Source organism: Poecilia latipinna, unplaced genomic scaffold (assembly GCF_001443285.1).
Source record: "Poecilia latipinna isolate Pla-1442-1.1 unplaced genomic scaffold, P_latipinna-1.0 Scaffold130, whole genome shotgun sequence".
Taxonomy (NCBI): Eukaryota; Metazoa; Chordata; class Actinopteri; order Cyprinodontiformes; family Poeciliidae; genus Poecilia; species Poecilia latipinna.
Window position 1 is genome coordinate 18,753 of NW_015112746.1, and position 20,670 is coordinate 39,422.

At 37.1% G+C, this 20,670-nt stretch overlaps 1 protein-coding gene across 1 annotated transcript in view; it reads left to right on the top strand.

Annotated features, from left to right (window-relative positions):
* The window catches only part of LOC106945148 (CUB and sushi domain-containing protein 3), a 305,581-nt gene that overhangs the window by 14,732 nt on the left and 270,179 nt on the right, over window positions 1-20,670 (top strand). Inside the window, exon 2 of the mRNA XM_015028609.1 lies at window positions 13,458-13,655. Within this exon, the coding sequence (XP_014884095.1) occupies window positions 13,458-13,655 (198 nt within the window). The remainder of the gene's footprint in view (window positions 1-13,457; window positions 13,656-20,670) is intronic.

Sequence of the window (20,670 nt, forward strand, 5' to 3'; positions counted from 1 at the left end):
TTACAACTCTGTGTTTATGCAACAAGAAGCAAATGATGTAAGGTACATTGATTGTCAATTTAGTCTTGTCTATTTAGTTATTTTAGTGTAAGTTAATTAAAACTGTTACTATCACACATTATCAGTGCTGATTTAAAAAAAAAATCAGAATAAATTGCACACATTTTGTAATATTTTTAATGCATAGAGACTAACAGAAGATCATAACTAAGCAAAAAACAGACAATTTAAGACATTTCTGACAAACAACCAGACCATATATGACATAAAGGGATTGGCTGGAATGGATTTGAAAAGCTAAAAAAAAAAAAAAAGTATTCATCAAATGTATTTATTTTAATTGATAAAAAAAAAAAAAATCAGATTAATAAGACTCTGGTGCTGTGATTAATCACTATGCCTACATCTGTTTGGGAAATTTAAATTTGTGAATAAAAACAACATACTCCTCTACACATACATACGAGTGGCAACAAACTTATTCAGAGGAAACTGAATAAGGAATATTCTATTTTCTAGTTCTTGGGTGCCAGGCCTTTTTTCTGAGGTCAACTGCCCTTAAGCCCCATATTAAAACCGCCAGTCTTTTATTTTCTCAAAGCAAACATGTCTGAAGATCTCAGTTTTCCAGAAAATATTTTTTATTATTATTATTATTCAGGAAATAATTTTGTTTTAAACCTTAACTTAGTAATATCCCTCTCCATCCATTTCCTATGGAACATGTGCGACAGTGACTTGTCCTCATCCATCCCTGCAGCCGGTGTAATTTGTGAAAATTCAAACTTTGTGCAGACAGATGTGCACTGGCGACACAACATTGAAAATGTTCCAACTTTTGTTGCTGCGGTCATTGGATCAGTAAAACTTATCTTTCACTGCTGTTTGTCGCTCCCCGTGTGTCACTCCCATAATGCACTGCAGCGAACTAGGTAACCCTGTATGGGAGAGAGGCTTTTTGGTCAAAATAGGATAGTTTGATTAATCTGCTTAATGTAATATGAATGTGTTAAAATTTTCAGATTAATGTGTTAATGCATTAATGTTGACAGCCATAATTTATTTACTGCTCTTGAGTGACAACTATGGCATTTGTTTAATTTTAAAACGTCTCTCTTACTCTGTTTCCTTTTTTTCCATTAACGGTTATTGATCTAGTCTTAAGGATAAACTGTAAGATTCTGTCTGTGTGCCAATTCCTTACCTCTCTGTCTTGCTAACTCCTGTTTCCAACCTCGCTTTCTGTCTCTCGCCCCTATTTTGAAGCCATTGTACCCTTTCAGATTACAGAAATGTGTCAGTCGGTTTGTGTGTGTGACTGTGTGCATGTCTGTGTGCGCGTTCATCAAAGTGGAGCTTTAGCAGAGTGACAGTGATGTCAGACACATAACGATTTCCTATTGGCTGTCAGCCCCCGAGGCCTACCGACCTGTTATTGATCTGACCAATTAGCATTCTCACCTTTAATTAATACTGAAGTCTGACGTGTGCATGCAAGCGCGAGCACACACACACACACCCACACATACATACAGCGGACTTTTAATTAATTATAAGGCAAGGGGCTGTAAAGAGAGATAAGAGAAGATTCAGAAGAAAGAGATAAATGTGGAAAAAGAGTGAATTTAGTTTATTTTTTTTTAAAAAGCCCCCATGAGGCGACTGTGTTTTGAAAATGAAAGATAGCTTTACTTATGCATTGTGAAAATTGAAAATACATTTATTTCAGGGTCACTGACTAACATTTACTGCTTTCCAGCAAACATCGACAGACTTGATGAAAATCAGCTTGTCAAAAACACACACAGTTTATTACTCTGCAAATGAATCATCCTGCTGGAGATAGCTGTGCAAAACACAGTATCCCCTTGCTCTGAGTGCATCAGACATCGTATTTGCAGCAACTCCCAATGCACCTTTCTTATAAGCTGAGGTTTATCGTAAAACGTGTCCGTTCTTGCAAACGTCTGCAACACTGAAACGTGTTGCCAGTCCATCTTATGAAATCCGACAGGGTTTGTTCACCTGTCCTGTCCTTCTAAAAGAAATAAGTCAGCCCTCTCATATCAGACAAAAGCAAATAATGTTGAGTACAGAAAAGTATCCTGCAAGAGTAGCTTAAACCAGGCTATGATGTTATTCAGGCCTGGTGGCAACAGCCTGTAAACACAGGACAATTAGAGAGAGATGGGGGGTGTTTTTGTTTTTCTTTGCATGCATGTGTACGGGTCTAATGAAGTTCTGTTGGCAGGATGTCTTTGGGGGGGGATGTCTAATGGTTTATTGAACCAGGCCTCAGAGAAACATTGATCACAGTATCAAGGAGCCGTACCCACACAGACATAGATACACAAGCAAAACACACATCTTTATCCTTGCGCACACACACACATGCAAGTGACATGCACACACACTGGCATTGGAGGGTTCTCACAGGCAGACTGCTGAAGTGGAGGTAAGGAGCTTATAATTGACATCGGCATGTTTCTTTGTGAGCAGTCAGAGAGTAGGTCATTCAATTAAATATGGGAAAATCGCTTGGCTCGGTGAAACTAAGTACATCTTTTCAACTACCATCGGTAGTTGAAAATTTGAGCCACAAAAAAAAAAAAAAAAAAAAAAAAAAAAAAATTGTGACTACTGGGTTATTGTCTTTCTGCGAAATGATTAACTTGTTTCAGGCAGCCAAGTTTTATTCATCTTCACTTGGCTGAGTCTAATTATGTATATCTGTCACATGAAAGTTTGCAGCTATCTCCATTGAATTTCAAAGAGGCAGCAGATTTTTTTTTTTTTTACATCCTGCATTAACATGAAAGTGAATCCCTTATTGGCTCGAGTGATTACAAATTTGCGTGCATAGTGACCCCTAACGTGAAATGTATTTCTCATTTAGCTGCTGGCAGATAATTCAAATCTTATTTCAGTCATATCAACAAGAGAAACATAGGTTTTGGAAATATTTTTGTCGTCAAATGACTTTCAAAATCACTTCTGACAGGAACTGGCTCAAATGACTATTTCTGGTAATTTAATTGGATTTGAAAAATAAGTGATTTAAAATTACACATTTGTCCCAGAGCGCAGCAGAAGAAGGTCATTTTACGCAGTAATGACTGACCAAAATATATATTGTGCTTGCCACAGTCCGCTTGGACCTGCTTCATGATTCCACTGAATTGAGAATAGTGTTTTCATTATTTTCCTGCCAGCAATCCAAATTGAGAAACTTTTTGCACTGAAGAGGGTGCAAATGTGTATATATGTATGTATATGGTCTAGAAGGATCTAATTTCCCCCCAAATGGCTCTGAACAGTCTGCATATGGACAAAGAACATCTGGGGATCTGCAAGTATTATGCAAATAAAATGGATAAAGAAAGACGGACAGAAAAAAAAAGACATTGGAAACAAAATTTTCTGTCGGCATTCCTTGTCACATGCAAGCTAAGATAATCAAAGCAGCACAGCTAACTGCTTCAAGAAGTTACCTAATTGTCTGAAACGCTAATTTACTTATATCTTCCGCTTTGGCTTATCTGGTTTTACATTTGATTCTGCTACTGTTTTGGATTAATTTGATATGTTTGATTTGATTTAGTTTAGTTGATGCATACTTTAATGGTCAAAATGACCAAAGTCACTTCTTAGCATTTGTGCAATGGCATGACTAAAATTTAGAAGTAATAGCGCTTTACTCTTTATTTATTAAAAAGGCAGCATTGCAAGTAAGCATATATGTGAAACATTAGTGCCAAATTCCCCCTACAGGCCTCCTTGGGTACATTTTCTAGTTGCACCCTGGGTGTCAGAGCCTTGTCTTACTGTCGAAATTCGATTAAATCAAGAATTGAAGGTAACGGAGATGGGTTTTAGCTACTTTAACGCCAGTATTTTTCTCTTTCTGTGCCAGGTTTGTACCCTGCAACATTTTCTATTCTGTTTAAATGCTAAATGTGTCAGTTCTGAAAAAGCAAATTATGCATTACCCACGACTGTGCCCAAGCGACGAACAAAACACAAACATGGGTCTCCTGTGTAATGTCCAATGCATGCCTCTTACAAATCAATTGGAGGAAACAAACAAAAGAATTAGGAAAAAGCAGACAGATACAGGCGCTAAAATTTTTTTCCTGTTTACTGCTCGAGTAAAATATGACCAAAAACAGCACTGCATCGGTCCCTTCGGGGCCAATTAGGTAACCAGTGTGTTTTGATGATGATTAAAACACACAAATTATGCTACTATTATCAACTTTACGGCTTTGCTAAATCCGGCATTCTGTTATAATTTTGGAACTTTTGTATTAAGTGTTCATGTAATCACATCTGAAGAGGATGATTGGAGCAGAAACAGGATGATTGGAATAGGAGCAAGGATGGCTGAGTTTAAAGGCAGCTGCCCTAAATAGTGATCCCTGTTGTGAACTGCTGAGGCAGAGAACCGTCATTATTTTTAGATAAATACTGCAGAGGCGTGTAATTCTTAGCTTGTTGGGTCTTGACAATTTAAAAAAACAAAAACTGGGCAACTTAAAACGTGTATCTCTCACTGTTGCTTTGGGGAAAGACTAACAGAGTATTTCTAAAAGTGTGATCAATTTTTGTTCTACTGAATCTAAATCATGTCTTTGACTGAAAGACTGGAAAAATGGGCACTAAAATAGATTTTGCTTGCCAGGATGGGGAAACTTTGTGGCAAATGACGCTTATAAATTGTGGAGAACAAAGATCATGTTGGGGTTTCTGATGGCTACCTTCTTGAGCTGGTTTTATTCTTTATCTACAGTAAACGCCCAACACCGGACCTCTCATACACTGAGGATACAATTAGATACAAGTATAATGTCTCTCATTAGAATACAATTTTATATCTTGTTATTGTTAAGGACCTAAATGTGTTTAAGAGTTGCTTGTTGAATTTGAATGATCTCCACCACTCGGTTCATCAGAGAGCTTTTCACTCAGTGTTCCCAGGACCAGAACTAAATATCCAGAGGCTTTTATGCCTGTGTCTTTGTGGGCTTAAAACCTTTTATGCGTTTATATCTTCCAAGCTTCCCTGTAGCTACTGGAGCTCAATAGGACTTTGAGCCCCTAAACTCAAAGTCCTATTGAGTTCAGGGGCTCAATAGGACTTTGTCTGGAATAACGTCTGTCGTCACATCCGCTGTTGTTCCACTCACAGGCCAGCAGCCGGTGACGACTGTAGGAGGCTGGAGCTGTGCCAGATTGTTTTATCGCTGTGCTCTGCCCTTCTCCACAGATTGTGGATGCTTTCAGACTCCATTTGCACTTTTTGGCTCTTCTCTTCACACTAATTTTTATTTTTTTATTTATTTTTATTTTTTTTTTAAGAGTCCTGAATCAAAGGTCTGACGTTGCTCAACCTCTTCCTAAATCTGCAGGACGTAATTAGACATTTGAGAAATGTCTCTTGGTTTGCTTTTCATATGGTCAGACTATTTGTTATTAGGTTTTTCGAGCAGAATCTAAACTTGCGTAGGAAGATGTCACTGAATATCTCATTCCGGCGTTCATCTTTGTAGATTTAAACATGCACATCCACATAGAAACATCCATCGGCTAGCACAATTGTTCAGCTGTCACGGAAGGAAACTGAGAGTATAGCTGGTTGAGCTAATTGGTGACAGTTCCTTGACACTTCTGCAGTAACATTTTAAATGCAGTATAATAGATTGAACTGACAATTTTGTAGATTCGCTTCAGTTAAATAAAAAAAAAAACAGAAAAGCATTCATTTCATATCAAAACATTTGAGCATTTGATAAACCACTGTGTATTTTTCTTAGCTGCTACTGAATCTTATTTTAACTTGGTAAGATAGATTTAAAGTTTTCTCATTTTGAGTTGTTGTCAAGCACTGAATAGCATGTTTTATAGTGACATGTAGAGTCCTTACAGTCCATACATTTGTTATTTCTTATCTTATTCACCAGTAGTTCAAAAACATGTTTTCATGTAATTCTTTTCTGATGCAAGTTGTCTTTCTTTTGTTGGTAGCCACACAAAACTTTCAAATTGTGACCTTAAATATGCTGTTTGTGTGAATGAATTTTCAAAACATATGCAGTATATGTAAATTTGTGCACCGATAGAGAACTGTAATACTTTATCACTAACTTTATACATATTTAAAAAAATAAAAAAAAAAATAAAAAATCTCACAAGCTCTTCAAAAGAGTGAACGGATACATTTTACCAAACTTATTAAATAAATCTTGCTTAACAGCAAATTGACTATGTCCAACCTTTGATACATGAGTGTCCTCAAACTTCATTTGTTGTTGAACTAAGTCTTGTGTGCTGTAATACTTTCCATATATTGTCCATTTATGCATAAGGTATGAAAATGATTTCAAAGAAATATCCTTTTAGGTTTTGTCACAGCAAATTTAAATAGATGGTTCCTTGCACAGATTTGTGCTGTGCATCCAAGCATCTTGATGCGCGTTCTGTTCACGTATAAAACCCGTCTCGTCGTTTTGTAGGAAAACTACTGCTGACGGAGGTGCAAAACCTCCATACTCAATGCATCATCCCTCTTGTTCTTTGCCACTCCTTCCTTTTTTTCCTGCTTGCTCCATAACTTCACTGTCCTTCATGGCCCCCTTCTCAATTTCTCAGGTTTGCCACATCATCTGTTTCACTAAAAAAACCCGAAAAAATCAAGGGAGCACTTTCACTTTGCCCTGCTGGTATTTCATTCTTCAAACCATTCTCAGGATTCCCACATTCTGGAAGGGTGAGGGTATGACTTAAATTGGTTTTAGGCCTAGAAATGTCTGGTTGAAAACAGTAAAAAAAAAAAAAAGTGTAATTCTATTTTCTTAATTTGTCGATTTTTCCATCCATCTAGTAGTCTGTTCAAACGTGGGTTCAGTTATTTGCATCTGTCTTTCATCCATCAATTTATTCCTTAATTTTTTTTAACTACCATCACTTCCCCATCCATCCATCCATCCATCCATCCATCCATCCATACATCCATACATCCATCCATACATACATACATACATACATATATTTGAGTCTGGAATTCTAAAATAAACATGTGTAAAAACTGTGTTTTTACACACTGATTAGTTATTTTTACCCGTCTTTCTTTTCCCTCTTTTTTTCCTCCTCATCTCTTCTTTAAAGTGAACTCTACATTAATTGCTCATCTTGGGAGAAATAAAGCGCAAATGGTTATGTCGGAGAGGGTGTGAGATAGAGTAACTGGTGGGGTCTCCTTTGCATGCGAGTCTGTGTGCATCGCTGTGCATTTGCGTGTGCGTAAGTGCATCTGCTTAAATGACAAATGTAGATGGTACTACAGATGGCCCATAAAAGCAGCAGCTTGTAATGAAACAACTGAGACTGAAATCATGGTTATGGTGAACTGGGGAGAGAGTGGAAAATAGAAAGCAAGGTGTAGATAAATAGGAAGATAAAGAGGAATTGGTTTAAAAGAAGAGTGAGTATGAGGAAATAAGAGCGGGCAGATTGCAATAAACCACGGGGAAAAAAAAAAAAGAGTATCCACCATTGGACACTAAATAAAGTTACCTAATTAAACTACGACAGGATTCTCATAGTAAACTAAACAGACAGCCAAAAAAGGGATTTATGCATCAGGAATGACCACATCTGAGAAAATAGTGAGTAGCAAAAGACAACGGGATGAGATTCAAACTTTTTTGCTGCGTCCAGGTCAGACGTGTAATGTTTTTTTTTAAAGTGCGCCAAGAGCAGAGAATTAACCTGCTGGACCTTCGATGCAGTAGGAAGAGATGACATTTGACTTTCCCTTAGGCTGTGGCGAACCCCAATATCAGGCAAGTCTGACTTACAAAAATAAAGTTGATTCCATAACTAGTGCGTAAATTATACCGTGACATTCGGGGTCGGAGTGATAGGATAACCTTAATAAATTAAAGTTCTATAATCTGCAAGAAGTTTTCTGCGAGAAGTTTATTGTTATTATTTTTGCTTAATGGTTGTCATCAGGATTAATTATAATGCATCATATCCATCCCAGTGGTTCACAGGGCCATAAAGCACACAATGAACTTCATAATCAGTTGTAGTTGGATGTCACCTATATCCTATTCTGCTGCAAAACTCTCAAATAATCAGAGGAGCAGATCTACACGAAATACCACATCCAAAAATTACCATCAGAATTATGAAGACGAAGATAAAGATGCAATTACTAGATGGCATTTGCAGCTGCTTCGTTCCTCACTACCAATAAAGACGCGGTTTTAAACTGAAAACTGTCAGTTATTTACATAAAATAACACTTAAATTGCTGTTCAACTAGAAGCCTTAAGAAATGCTTAAATTACTAAAAGTGATATTGAAAATTATTTTAAAGCTAATAGAAAAAAACAAGCTGAATCTTATACTTTATATATACATATATATATATATATATAACAAGCAGAAAGTGACAATGCCTATCGGCAAAACAAACCAGACTTGCATTTTGCTCACAGTATGGATTATTAGTTAGACAATACTTTGGAACACAAAGGAAACACAATACCTGAGATAGATACCATTAGGCATTTTAATAACTATAATCATTCATGTTTAATTTATTCATTTTCTAGATTGAATTTATTCAATCTAGAATAAATTCCACAAGTGTGCCTCCAATTAACTCAAATCAAATCAGCTACAAATGTAACTTGTGACAAAGTTCATCCTGACTTTGTCCCAAGGTAAACACTGTTTGCCATTTGTTCTCTTGTTAAACTAATAAAAGATTGTCCTAAAATTAGTGAATCAGTTTAAGGCCTAGAAATGTGAATTAGTTTAAAAAGACACTTAACCAAAATTAATCCAACTATATCAAGACAGTTTTTTCATGCATTTTTTTATATATATATATATTTACACTGTATAATTCTAACTTTCTTTATTTTGGGATTAGTAATGCGCCCATTAGGCGTCTGCAGGTTGTGCTAAATGCTGCAACACTACTTAACTGGAACAGGAAGGTCTGAACACATGACCCCATTTTTACTTCTCCCCACTGGTAGCCTGTACATTTCAAGATCCGTTTTAAAGTTCTTTTATTTTCTCTTCATTGCCTGATGTAACTGATGTTTGGGAGGAAGTGATCAAAAAACCTTGGACTCAAGGCTTTGGATTGTATACACTGTGCAAATGATTCTGTCCACCTGGAAACCACTGCTGATATGACCCAGAGGCTATAAATAGCTGTAACTGATCCAGTGTCATTGGACCAGGGAATAGGTGCAGATTGTATCCTTTCCAGGTGTTAGAGTAAATTGGTGATTTTTCTCCTGTAGGAAAAAAGGCTTGAAGGAAGGCTGGAGGGGGAGGGTGGGGGCAAATGAGGCAGAAAATAAGGGAAAGTTTATTATAAAGATGATGGAACGCAGGCTGAAATTGAAACAGCTCAAATGGGTTTACGTTGTCAATAGCGTATTTTCAAACGGATAGAAATTTCTCTCTGCTTGTGTGTGAAAGTAAATGTGTGCCTGATAGGATACTGAAGAACAAACATCCTGACACTGAGTGGGGCCATGCTGACTTGCTAAATCGAAAGGCCAACAGGTCGCGACACCAGGCCAACCTGACATCCAATCACAATACAACACAAGGGATCGCCACAGTGATGGATGACCCTTGTTGTGTTTGTGTGGATGTGTGTGTGTGTGTGTGTGGACCCATGTGTTTTTATCCAAGTGTGTTTCATCAGTGTATGTTTCTCTGTCACTGTGTGTGTGGAGATAAGCAGCATGGTGGTTGGAAGGATTTCTCTGAGGGTCTTTAGTAAAACCGTTTGCCTCTGGCTGTCTTTTGTTTTTTTTTTGTTTGTTTGTTGTTGTTTTTTCCACTTTATGCGCTGTGTGGACTAAAACAAAGGATAACTTCAAACCAAAAGCTTTCAGAATGTGTTTTTCTTCATCTTCATCTTTAGAAATATACAGTTGAAACTAAATATTCAGATACTTACATACACTAAATCAAATAAAGGCACATACAATTCATTTTTTTCTCACTGTCCGAAGTCAGATGAGACTAAACTTCTCCTGTTTTATGTAAGCTGGAATGATCAAAATGATCTCCATTTGGTAAATGTCAGAAAACGTACAGAGAAAATGATTCAGAGATTATTTTTGTAACTTTTTTTGGAATTAAGAAGTTTACATATATTTTGTCAGCATCAGGAATAATTGTCTCTTAAATGGTAAGATTGGAGTCAGATATTTTGAGTTTCCTTCCACAAACTTCTCAAAATAGTTTGCTGGACTTTTGGATCATTCTTCCCAACAGAAAAGGTCCAACTTGCACACACCTTTTTGGCTCTACTTACGACTTCTTCGTATTTTTTGAGATCAGAGCTTTGTGATGGGCACACTAAAACTTTGACTTTATTGTCCTTAAATGACTTTATGACCACTTTGGCTGTATGCTTAGGGTCATTAAGCATTAGGAACACTAATTTATGGCCAAGCTTTAAATTCCTGGCTGATGTCTTTAGATGTTGCATCAGCATTTCTACAATCTGTTTTATGAAGCGTACCAGTTAATTCTGCAGCAAAATGGCACCACAACATGATGCTTCCACCCCATGATACTTGATACTTAACCTTGTTGAAAAAAGTGTTTCAGTTTTTCCTCCAAATGTTACAATGGTTATTATGGCCAAGCTGCTCCACTTTAGTTTAATCAGACCACAGGACATGTCTCCAGAAATTAAGATCTTTGTCTTTGTTGGCATTTGCAAACTGCAATCTGACTTTTTATATTTCCTTAATACTTTAATCTTCTGGGACACACAACCAAGTTGGCGTGGAATGATGATTGGATATTCCCATCATGTCTTGCATATCATTGTTTGCACAGATTATTGCGGCAAATTTGGGCATCAATAAATTGTTCCCAAGGATGATCCCCAGACTTGTGCAACTCCACAGTTCTGCTCCTGATATCCTGGCTGATTTCTTTTGACTTTCCACTCGTGTTACTAGAAAGCAGCGTATCCCAGGTGTAGCTTTGAGACACGTCCACACGTGTGCCTCCAATTAACTCAAGTACATCAGTTAACCCATCATCTACTTTAACAAAAGTTACAAAGTTCTTTGCTGTTTTTGTCGAGTTAAAGTGCTATGGTCACTTCAGGACAGGACAGCAGCTTTTCATCTAACTTCAGTCTATCTTTAGATCACCCCACTCAACCCCCAGCCTACCTTTGGAAGAGAAAAAAACGTTTATTCAGCCAACCTTAATGAGCAAACCTTTACTTTCACATAATCCAGACGATCTAACTTTTCCATTTAATTTTAAGATGTGACAGAGCAGTGACATGCTGATTAAAGCCTAAGTTGTGACCAGAATACTAAAAATGCACTTTTTTTTTTGTTTTCAGTGTTTATATGAGAAACTTGCAGCTCCACCTTTACCTCCGAATTTTAATTAGAAGCCTCGTTTGCAGATCTGTTGAATTATTTCCGTCCTGCTTTCCTTTCTCTGAGTTTTGCCCTATTCACTCCATCTGTCCTTATAGTTTCATAGTTCTATCTGTCATGATGGCTACCGTTTGTTCCAGCACCCCCTCCTGACGCCCTTACCACCACCTCTCCCATCTTTCTCTCTCTGTGTTGTTGCCTCCCCCTCACCCAATCTGTCTGGTTGCTGCTCCAACCCACCCCAGCCTTCTATCTGTCTGAATAGTTTCATAGTTGTATCAATCAAGTTCAAACTATAAGACTGGAGTTGCTCCCCGTGCTCTCATCTAAGTCTCGGTTTATGGCTTGTAATGCCTCTTCACCCACTCGCTCCAGGTCTTTGCGTCTGTGTACGTGGATGTTTATGTGAGCACAGTTGTCCTTGCATTTTTGAATGAGAGCTGAAAATGGTTCCAGAGGGGCAAATATGAATGCTTTACTTCTTTTGTCTGAGGTTATTCAGTCTAATTTGATTTCAATATAAGTGCTTGCTTTACAGCTAACATGCTTAGCTGTATATAATGCACCAAACCAAAGCTTCATGTACATTTAGCACAAAGCATAGGGTAACAGTAATGTTTTGCCAATGTGGTGAATTGCATTTCTATTTTCTTACCATCCATCTTTCTATGTGTCTCCTCCTGGCTTGTCGGTCACATTCAGGCCTTCTCAGTTGTGTGATGTTGTGCCTTTCAATTTTAAGAGTGAAATACAGTTATCCCGTTAGTTTACTGTTGCTCATTAGAGATAGATTTGAGTAGTATGCATGCAGCAAGTTTTCCAATCAAAGACTATGTTATAATGAATATTAAAAGTCCATGAACAGGTATTTAATCAATAAGATTAAGTGAGCTCTGCTTTTGCTCATCTTTTCATCTGGTGTCTCTCCGCTCCCTCGCAAACATTAGGCCGTAGGAGATATGACCTAATGTTTGGGAGAGCACAATATTGTTGTGAAGCTGTAAAATCAGGAAACATTCAGAGCTTCAAATATCTGACATAAAGTCAAAAAAAAAAAAAACATCTGACAAAGTCTTTCTTTATATAAATGTATGCAACAGCAGCAAATGTAGAGCAACAAGACCATCAAACACAACAGCACTGACAATGCCAACCTTGTTCTTTCAATAAGACACTTCTAAATTTTGAACATTGCTTGAGCTCGTGTGACCGAAAAGTGAATCAGTTGATCCAGTTTGACCTCCACCAAGGATCTGATGAGCTTTCCTTGAAATCACAGGCCCATTCTCCACCTAAAAGAAGGCTTTTATCGATGCTGAATGCTGCTGAATGAATAACCATGAGATTGCATTTGTATGTGATCCGAGGAACAAACAAACATAACAAGTGAGTTATGAGTTGTCCATTCTTGTAATTTAAGTCCCTGTAAAATCTGCACATTCCAGACTATAGTTTTCTGTCATCAAGTCACCTTTACCATATTGCGAAACATCCCCACCAGTCTAAAAAAAAGCTCACTTTAAGGAAATATTCAATTAGAACGGTGAATAAATGACTCCTTTGTCACTTTTTTCATATGTTAATTTCAGATTTGTTTTATCGAGAGGGAGAGGAGGGAAGGAGAATTTATAATCTCAAACTGATGGACAATGTGTTTGAAGGTTGTTTTAAATAAATTGCTCACTCGGTTTTCAATTTCTACGTTTTGCAATTTGAAACTTACAAAAGTAAATGATATCTTTGTGGAGCCATACCAAATGCTGGACTTCATCATTTGCCATTTCTGACCAATAGACAGGAATACCACTACTGTCCAGGGTGAATGAGGATTGAGGTAAATCCTAATGAAAGACTTAGCAGTTTAAGCACATAACCTTTTGTATGTAAGGAAAAAGAAACTGATTTACTGATTCGATAAATGTTTAGGGTTTTTTTTTTTTGTTAAATTTTAAGAAATGCTGAGTCTGAATGAATTTATTTTTCTGTTTTGTCTTTCTTTCACAGAACTACACAGTACATCTTGTGGGAATCCAGGTGTTCCACCAAAAGCGGTGCTAAGTAGTGGTGGCCGCTTCGCTGTAGGAGACCGGGTGCAATACAGCTGCGTCCCTGGTTACGTCTTAGACGGTCACGCTACGCTCACATGCATAACCAATGCGGCAAACATTGCAGTCTGGGATTTTCCTGCTCCTATTTGTCGAGGTAAGCATGTAAGATATCAGCCTTTTTGCTGTGCATGAATTATGAAGAGTTTATTTTATTCTAAAACCCTGCTCTCTAAACATACAGCACAATGCTGCCAAAAATCCTTTAAAAAAATGCTACATGAAATTGTGTTGATTTGCAGTTGTTACAAAATTGTTGGGAACATACTCAGAGTATATAGTCGTGTAGAAAAATCGGATAACTCAATTAAATATTGAGCTGTTGATTAAGAAACAAAGGATTTACAAAGGATGTAAACATAGTATGCTGTGCGAAATAAGGGAGGACACCCTAATCTCTAACAGCGAGTCCGACAGCTGTGGGTTAAAGCGGCTCCTGTAAAATGTTACTTGTTGCTTCTTTGTTTTATACCAATTCTTGGTGGAATAACTGGTGCGCTTTCAGTCATTCTCATGCAGCAGGTCCAATTTCTGCTTCAGTATTTTTTACAAATGTTTATGCATTTTCTTCAAAGCCCCTCTGACACACAGGGGGATTCATGTCATATGTTATGACGTAAATTTTGCCAAGTCCTAAAGCATTAAAGAATCCCCCAAACTATATCGCTTTCACCTCTATGCTTCACAACTGGAATGGGGTTCTTGTCTTGTAATGCTGCGTTTGGTTTATTCAAAAACATGCGCTCTATTACGTTGTATGAATAATTACATTCTAGCCATTGTAATTATTTACAAACCCATTCCATGAACATTATTAATTTAGAAATCCTGGGCCTCTCCTAGGAAGTGACAGTTAAACCGGAAAAGAAAGACATGCATCTCATATCAACAGTTGCACGATGCCTGCCGTTGGTCCCATAACGACAAAATCTTGGGGTTTCTGCATGCTTAAGATTATTGCAGGCTGTTTTCAGGGGGGACTTGACTTGAGGGACAGATTCGGTTTTAGTGATATTTGTTTTGAATGTCTTCTACTTGTAGACTATTTTCTATGTAGTGCAGTGAAACCTCTTTAAACCTCTTAACAGGCTCAGAAGCTACTAAAGCGTCAACGTTCTGTCTGAAGCCCTAAGACAGCGCATTAGAGTTTTAAATGTAACAGTACGCTAAATTCAGTCTATGATGTTTAGACGAGGCTTATCTGCCTCTCATCATGTAAACCTTATGTAAAAAAATAAAATAAAATAAAAAATCAAGAAGTCTCTTAATTTATTCTTTATCAGAATTTGCATTTTCTATCACAAATTTGCAAAACAAAATTTTTAATATTTTCTTCGGCTTCAATGATATTACCCTTGTTGAAATCAATAATAATTGTCCGTATAAGGTGACTTGCGGAGGGTTTCTTAATTTCTCCACGACTATATAGCTCCTAAATTTTTTAGAGTAACAAAATCGAACAGTTTTAGAATAAAACTCTTTGTAAATGTGTGTGGACATTGTGTGTGTAAATGTGACAGGAAGACAGACAGACCACAGATGTATGTATATGAATGTTTCAGAGACACCAAGGAGGTTTTTCTGTCTGTGTGTTCTTTCATTCCCCCCCACCCACCCCCACTGATCAGCGATGTGTGTGGGAGACAGGCCTGTATGTGAGATATATCATATGGCAAGCTTTATTTTTAGATTTTACATACATTACCTTGTTACTGTGGAGTTCCAATGCTTTGTAGGCGGATGCAAAATTAAACATGTCGACGCCAGAAGGCACAGAAGATATAGGTGTGTTGTTGCTGTGTGCTTTAAAGATAAGGTTTGTTTTTATTATGTAAAAGTAGCAGGAAGATTTAAATTAACACAAACACGTATTATTATTATTATTATTATTATTACTATTATTATTATTGTCTCCAGTTAAGTTTAGTTTATTTGAGCTATTTTGTTGATTTACATCTACATTTCAAAGATAAATATATTCTCTTAAGGGAAAAATTAAAAAGATTTATAAACGGTGATGCGCTGGCGTGGTGGTGCCAGTGCATGACCTTGTCTCTGTTGGTGTGCCCCAGGGCAGCTGTGGCTACTACCCAGTAACTTGCCACCGTCAGTGTGTGAATATGCATGAACGGTTGACTGAGGGAAAGCATCGCGAAGCGCTTTGGGGTCCTCTGGACTCGATAAAGTGCAATACAAGTACAAGCCAATTACCCTTCACCGCACAGTACAATAAACAAACATCTGTCCCAGTTTTATCGCTGCCAAATAAGTTAATTCGTCACCAAGTTTCAACAATTCTGACATGGTCTCCATGCCAGCATTCCCATGGCACCAATGCAGGTGTGTTAAATTATTATTATTTTTTTTTTCTGAACTGGAAAGAAGAGTGATCAAAGTGATGGAAATGGAGCTTGGTGTCCTACAGAAAGCAGGAGCTTGATGTAAGGTTTCCAATGTCTTACATGAAAAGAAATGCACCATTCAGAGATCTAAATAAGAAAGCAATCAACATTAAAGACAAGCAAAGCTGTTGACTTGCTTGACTCGTAATTATTTAATCTGCCAGAATTAAGAAATTGGTATTCTACTGTGTGGCTACAAAAAACAGTTGAACACTTCATACACCTTCCACTTCTTATCTTCCTTCATCGACGATATTTAAAACTCTTGAAGTCGTGTTCGAGATTAAATTTATGTTTTCACTGCCAAAGTCTCCTATTGACAACATTTACAATAGGTTTTACTGCAAGCTCATTAAAACAAATCATCAGAAACACATATGCATTACTCTGAGGAGATGAGTGGTACTTTATTATGATTATGAAAATATATATGCCTCAGACTTAGGGCTGAAAAGAAGTCACACTACTTCATCTGGACATCTCAGTTAGATCAAAAGAGGGTAATATTTGAAATCACTTTCCTCGCTAAAAAGGACAATCACTGGTTGACCCGAAACATCAGTGCAAAGGCACGTCCATGTGGCGTTCGGAGGGAATGCGTCCTCTAAAACGACAAATTAAATTTTTTGGTGATGACATCAACAATTATATGTTTTGTTTCACATACCAAACTTGGGATCTGTCGTATAAAACCAGTAGTCTTTGATGAAGTTTTTAAAAATATTTATCAACTCTATCCATCCTGTTAATTTTGAGGGAAATACTCATGTTGGATTGAACATTATTCACATTATTTCACATCACAATGTATTTCTACCTCTGCTGCAGAGGCCACATAGATGGACAAGAGGTTTGTTCACGACCTTTAGTGAACTGAATTTATACTATCCATTTCTCTACTACACACATAAAAGACTTTAGGTGTTTAGAAACTATGCATTTCACATAGAACCGAATGCCTTTGCTCCTCCTAAGTGCATTCTGGTTGTAGATGTGAGAGGCAGCCTAGTATTATTGAGAGGAAGACCTTCAACACAGAAGAGAGGGCACTTGAATCGTCATCACTTTTAGATAGCATCTGCAAATTGATTCGCAGTATTGAGTTTACCTCGTTTCCTCTTTAGTAATTCGATTATTTTTTTTTTTAAATAAAATGAGACAAACCAGAGGAGAACTGCTGTGCCAAAATCTAATGTTGCAGTATTTAGTAAGAGTTGCAGTCCTGAGAAAATGCATTTAAAGCTAATCATTTGTTGTGCCACCTTTAGCAGCATCAAACATTAGCAATGAACGACAGAGTCTATTAAGTCACTGTGACCCACTTCTCTTTGAAGGATTGTTTTAGTCCATCATATTGTGGATTTGAAAGGTAACACAAAGATTTAAAAATCCAATTTTACATACAGCAAAAACCTATCTTGGAGATTTGTAAAATTAGTCGTTTTGAAGAAGTTAAAACATCATGGCTCCTCTTTCCACTATACAACAAAATAATAATCGAGTAATAATTGTTTAAAATGTAACTTATACTCTACGTTTATACGGCAGACTTGCATTGTTTCTCCCTCATTCAATATAAAATCAGAATTAATCCAAAACAATACACATACTTGAGACGTGTACATAACATGACCTTATATTTTGCCAAGTGTATACATCATTTATTTGCATCTAAATACACCAAAAGAGTTTAGAAAGTCCAACATTAGTTAGAACAATTTTACTAACATGTTGAAATGATTCAACTGATGCTCGTTAGTTGACACATTTTAATATTTATTAACTTTATACATGTCAAGCCACATCAAAAACAATGTAATTTTGGGAAACTTTGTAAAAAAAAAAAAAAAAAGTGTAAATTTCCACTTGTTGACCAGTTAGGCTATCAAATACAATCTAAATCATTGCATCCAGGTATTCACAGCATGATCCGATTGCAATTGTTTTTGATACTTTTACTTCATGGTGTGATTAATTTCATCTTAAAATACAAGGATGAATTTTGTCATATAAATGTTACAAAAAATGTAAACTTCAAGTCTGTATCGCTAATCCTTGACTGAACATTCTGAACATGTCTGAGATGGCACAGTATTACTAAACTAGTAACACAGTCACATCAATACATAAACAGAGAAAAATACAGAAAAAAAACAGAAGACATGCAATTTCCATTAACTGAGAGTAGGGTTGATAACAGAAGTATTGTCCAGTTGTAGTAATAACAGTTATCTGTTTCTCGATCCTATCGTAAAAGATAGGGAAGTTGTTCTTTTTTTTTTTTTTAGAAAAATTGATATTTCTTTTGCTGTAAATTCAATGACAAAATGTTATAAGAGATGTGTTTGTTATTTATTTTATTTTTTTTTTTCCTTGGATGTGACCTGTTCTTGAGCAACAGAAACACACCGAAAACTGTAAAAGGCATGTAATGGCGTACTACAATGTTGCCCAGCAATAGTGGAGCAGTAAACTGTAATTTTGAGGGTAGAGCAGGAAGGAAGAGAGGCGGGAGGAGATTGCAAAAGAAGAAGAGAAGCAAATGGCAACTTGTCAGTGCTGGATTTGCAACGTCTCTGTCTTTCTGTCAGTAAGGCTAAGAGGAGCTAAGCTACTAATTTGTTCACACCACCTCAGAAACACACATCTACAACTATTTACAGCCCCTGTCAATTACACATCACACTTACACACACAAACACAGAAAAAATAACCCCCGTACACACAGCATGGAGTCGCATACAGTTTGTGGTTGTGCCTGCTGACACCTAGAGGCATTCATACCGACTGTAACAGCTTTCGATCAATTATTCAGTCATGCAATCAAATGCCTGGAGATGCAGTGCTCTCAGCTGTTGCACCACTAATATGCTTTCTCTCTTTCTGTGAATATGTGATTCATTAATCTTGTCTCTTTACATTACATGCTGCACTTAAATTATCGTACATTATTCATGGATATTTATTAATGTTTTTTTGTTTTTTTTAATTAAACCCCTATTCAGAAAGAAAAAAACAATGGCTGCCTCTCTCTTCACTATGATCTGTGACCTCTAGGTGAATGCCCTTTTTAATGACGAACAACCGAACATATCCGTTCACAGGTGGTTTACGTGCATTAAATAATGTAACAGATTTTCAGGAAGGGATTTGAGCGAAAAATAAGCAGCACAAGTCACTCACCAATGCTTATTAATTTGAAAAGACGTTACACTCTAATTGCTTACCTCCAAAAAGTGCTTAAAAATCAGATTGCAAATCTTCTGATTAACTCCCAGTGATTCTAGGGTCGGCAGAAATTAATTTTTGCTTGCCTGGCAATGTTGAGAAGGCCTCTAATGACAATTTTACAACAGAATACTACGATATTGTGTGGATTGAGTCACGAATCTCGGTCTGCTTCCCAACAAACTCTGGTGTGGTCTCGCGTCTGATCTGAACCAACTACAGGAAAGGCATGTCTTTTTGGACTTCATGAGCCACTGCTCCTGGGCATTATGGTAAAAAATTATCCCTTTGGTGTTGCTAACGCTACTACAGCGTGCACTGAAAATTTGATCCAAGGTTTTCTGCTTAGCAATGCTGCTGGCAGCATGTTGTGGGTCAGGGGGGGCACAGAGAATCTCATCTCATTCAGCTTGCAACAGCATTCCAAAATCCAAAGTACCGCGTCACGAAACCTGGGTTGCGTGAGCTGGTCTAGACTTTCAGGAGGCTGCAGCGGTTTTGACAAGAGCACAAAACGCGCATAGCAGATATGCAGCACGCATGTCTTCCAAAGTTTGTTTTTCCGGGTCTGTGATCTGTCCCCACCCCTTCATTTTTTTGTCCAATGGGAGAAATTTTCACCCGCATGGCTTTATTTTTAAATCATTTTATGTTTGGGAGAAAAAGAAAAAAAAAAAAAAAACGCAATGCAAAAGCAAACAAGCAAAAAAAAAAAATTAAAAAATAAAGTTCACTTTGAGTCTGGACCAAAACATGTTTGTGTGAATGCACCTTTAGACCCTGGATCACTAGGGTCTGATGAAGAACCTTTATCCTGACCAAAACAAAATGACTCTCACATAATTTTTTCATTGTCCAATTTTCGGTCATTTTAGTAGAAAATAATGCTGTTTTGCCACTGTGTATCTATCAGTCACCAGTAATTGATGCTGTGATCATTCAAATAGTGTTCCAGACATCAAATATTTGCGTAAATATTTAACAATTAGATTCTGTTAGTGTGTTAAAATACCTGTGCATCTCTCCATTTTAAAGAAAAGCCTCTGCCATAACTGTGTTTGAACTTAAAAAAACCTATGAGTGACTGTGAGCCCGTGTCATAGGATAAACCTACCAACTGCAAGAAAGCAGAGCAAAGGAATGGAAAACAGACAGACAGACAGACAAAGAGGAGGAGGAGGTTGAGTTAGAGGAAGAGGAGGGTTATTGTTGCTACTGAAAAAGTAATAATCTGCACTGACAAAACCTGAAATGAGACTCACTGAGAAACGGAAATGAAATGAGCATGTTGCGTGGTTGTTTGTGTGTTGTCAGCACAACAAGACTCAGGCTGCTGGTTGTCTGGGCACAGGGTTTTTGTGTCCTTTGGAGTGTGCTGATCATTGGTTCAGCTCGTGTTTATGCTACCGTGGTCTAATCAAGCACTTGATTTTTTTTTTTTTTTCAATAAAGATAACGCTTCAAATCTTAGTGTTTTTTAAA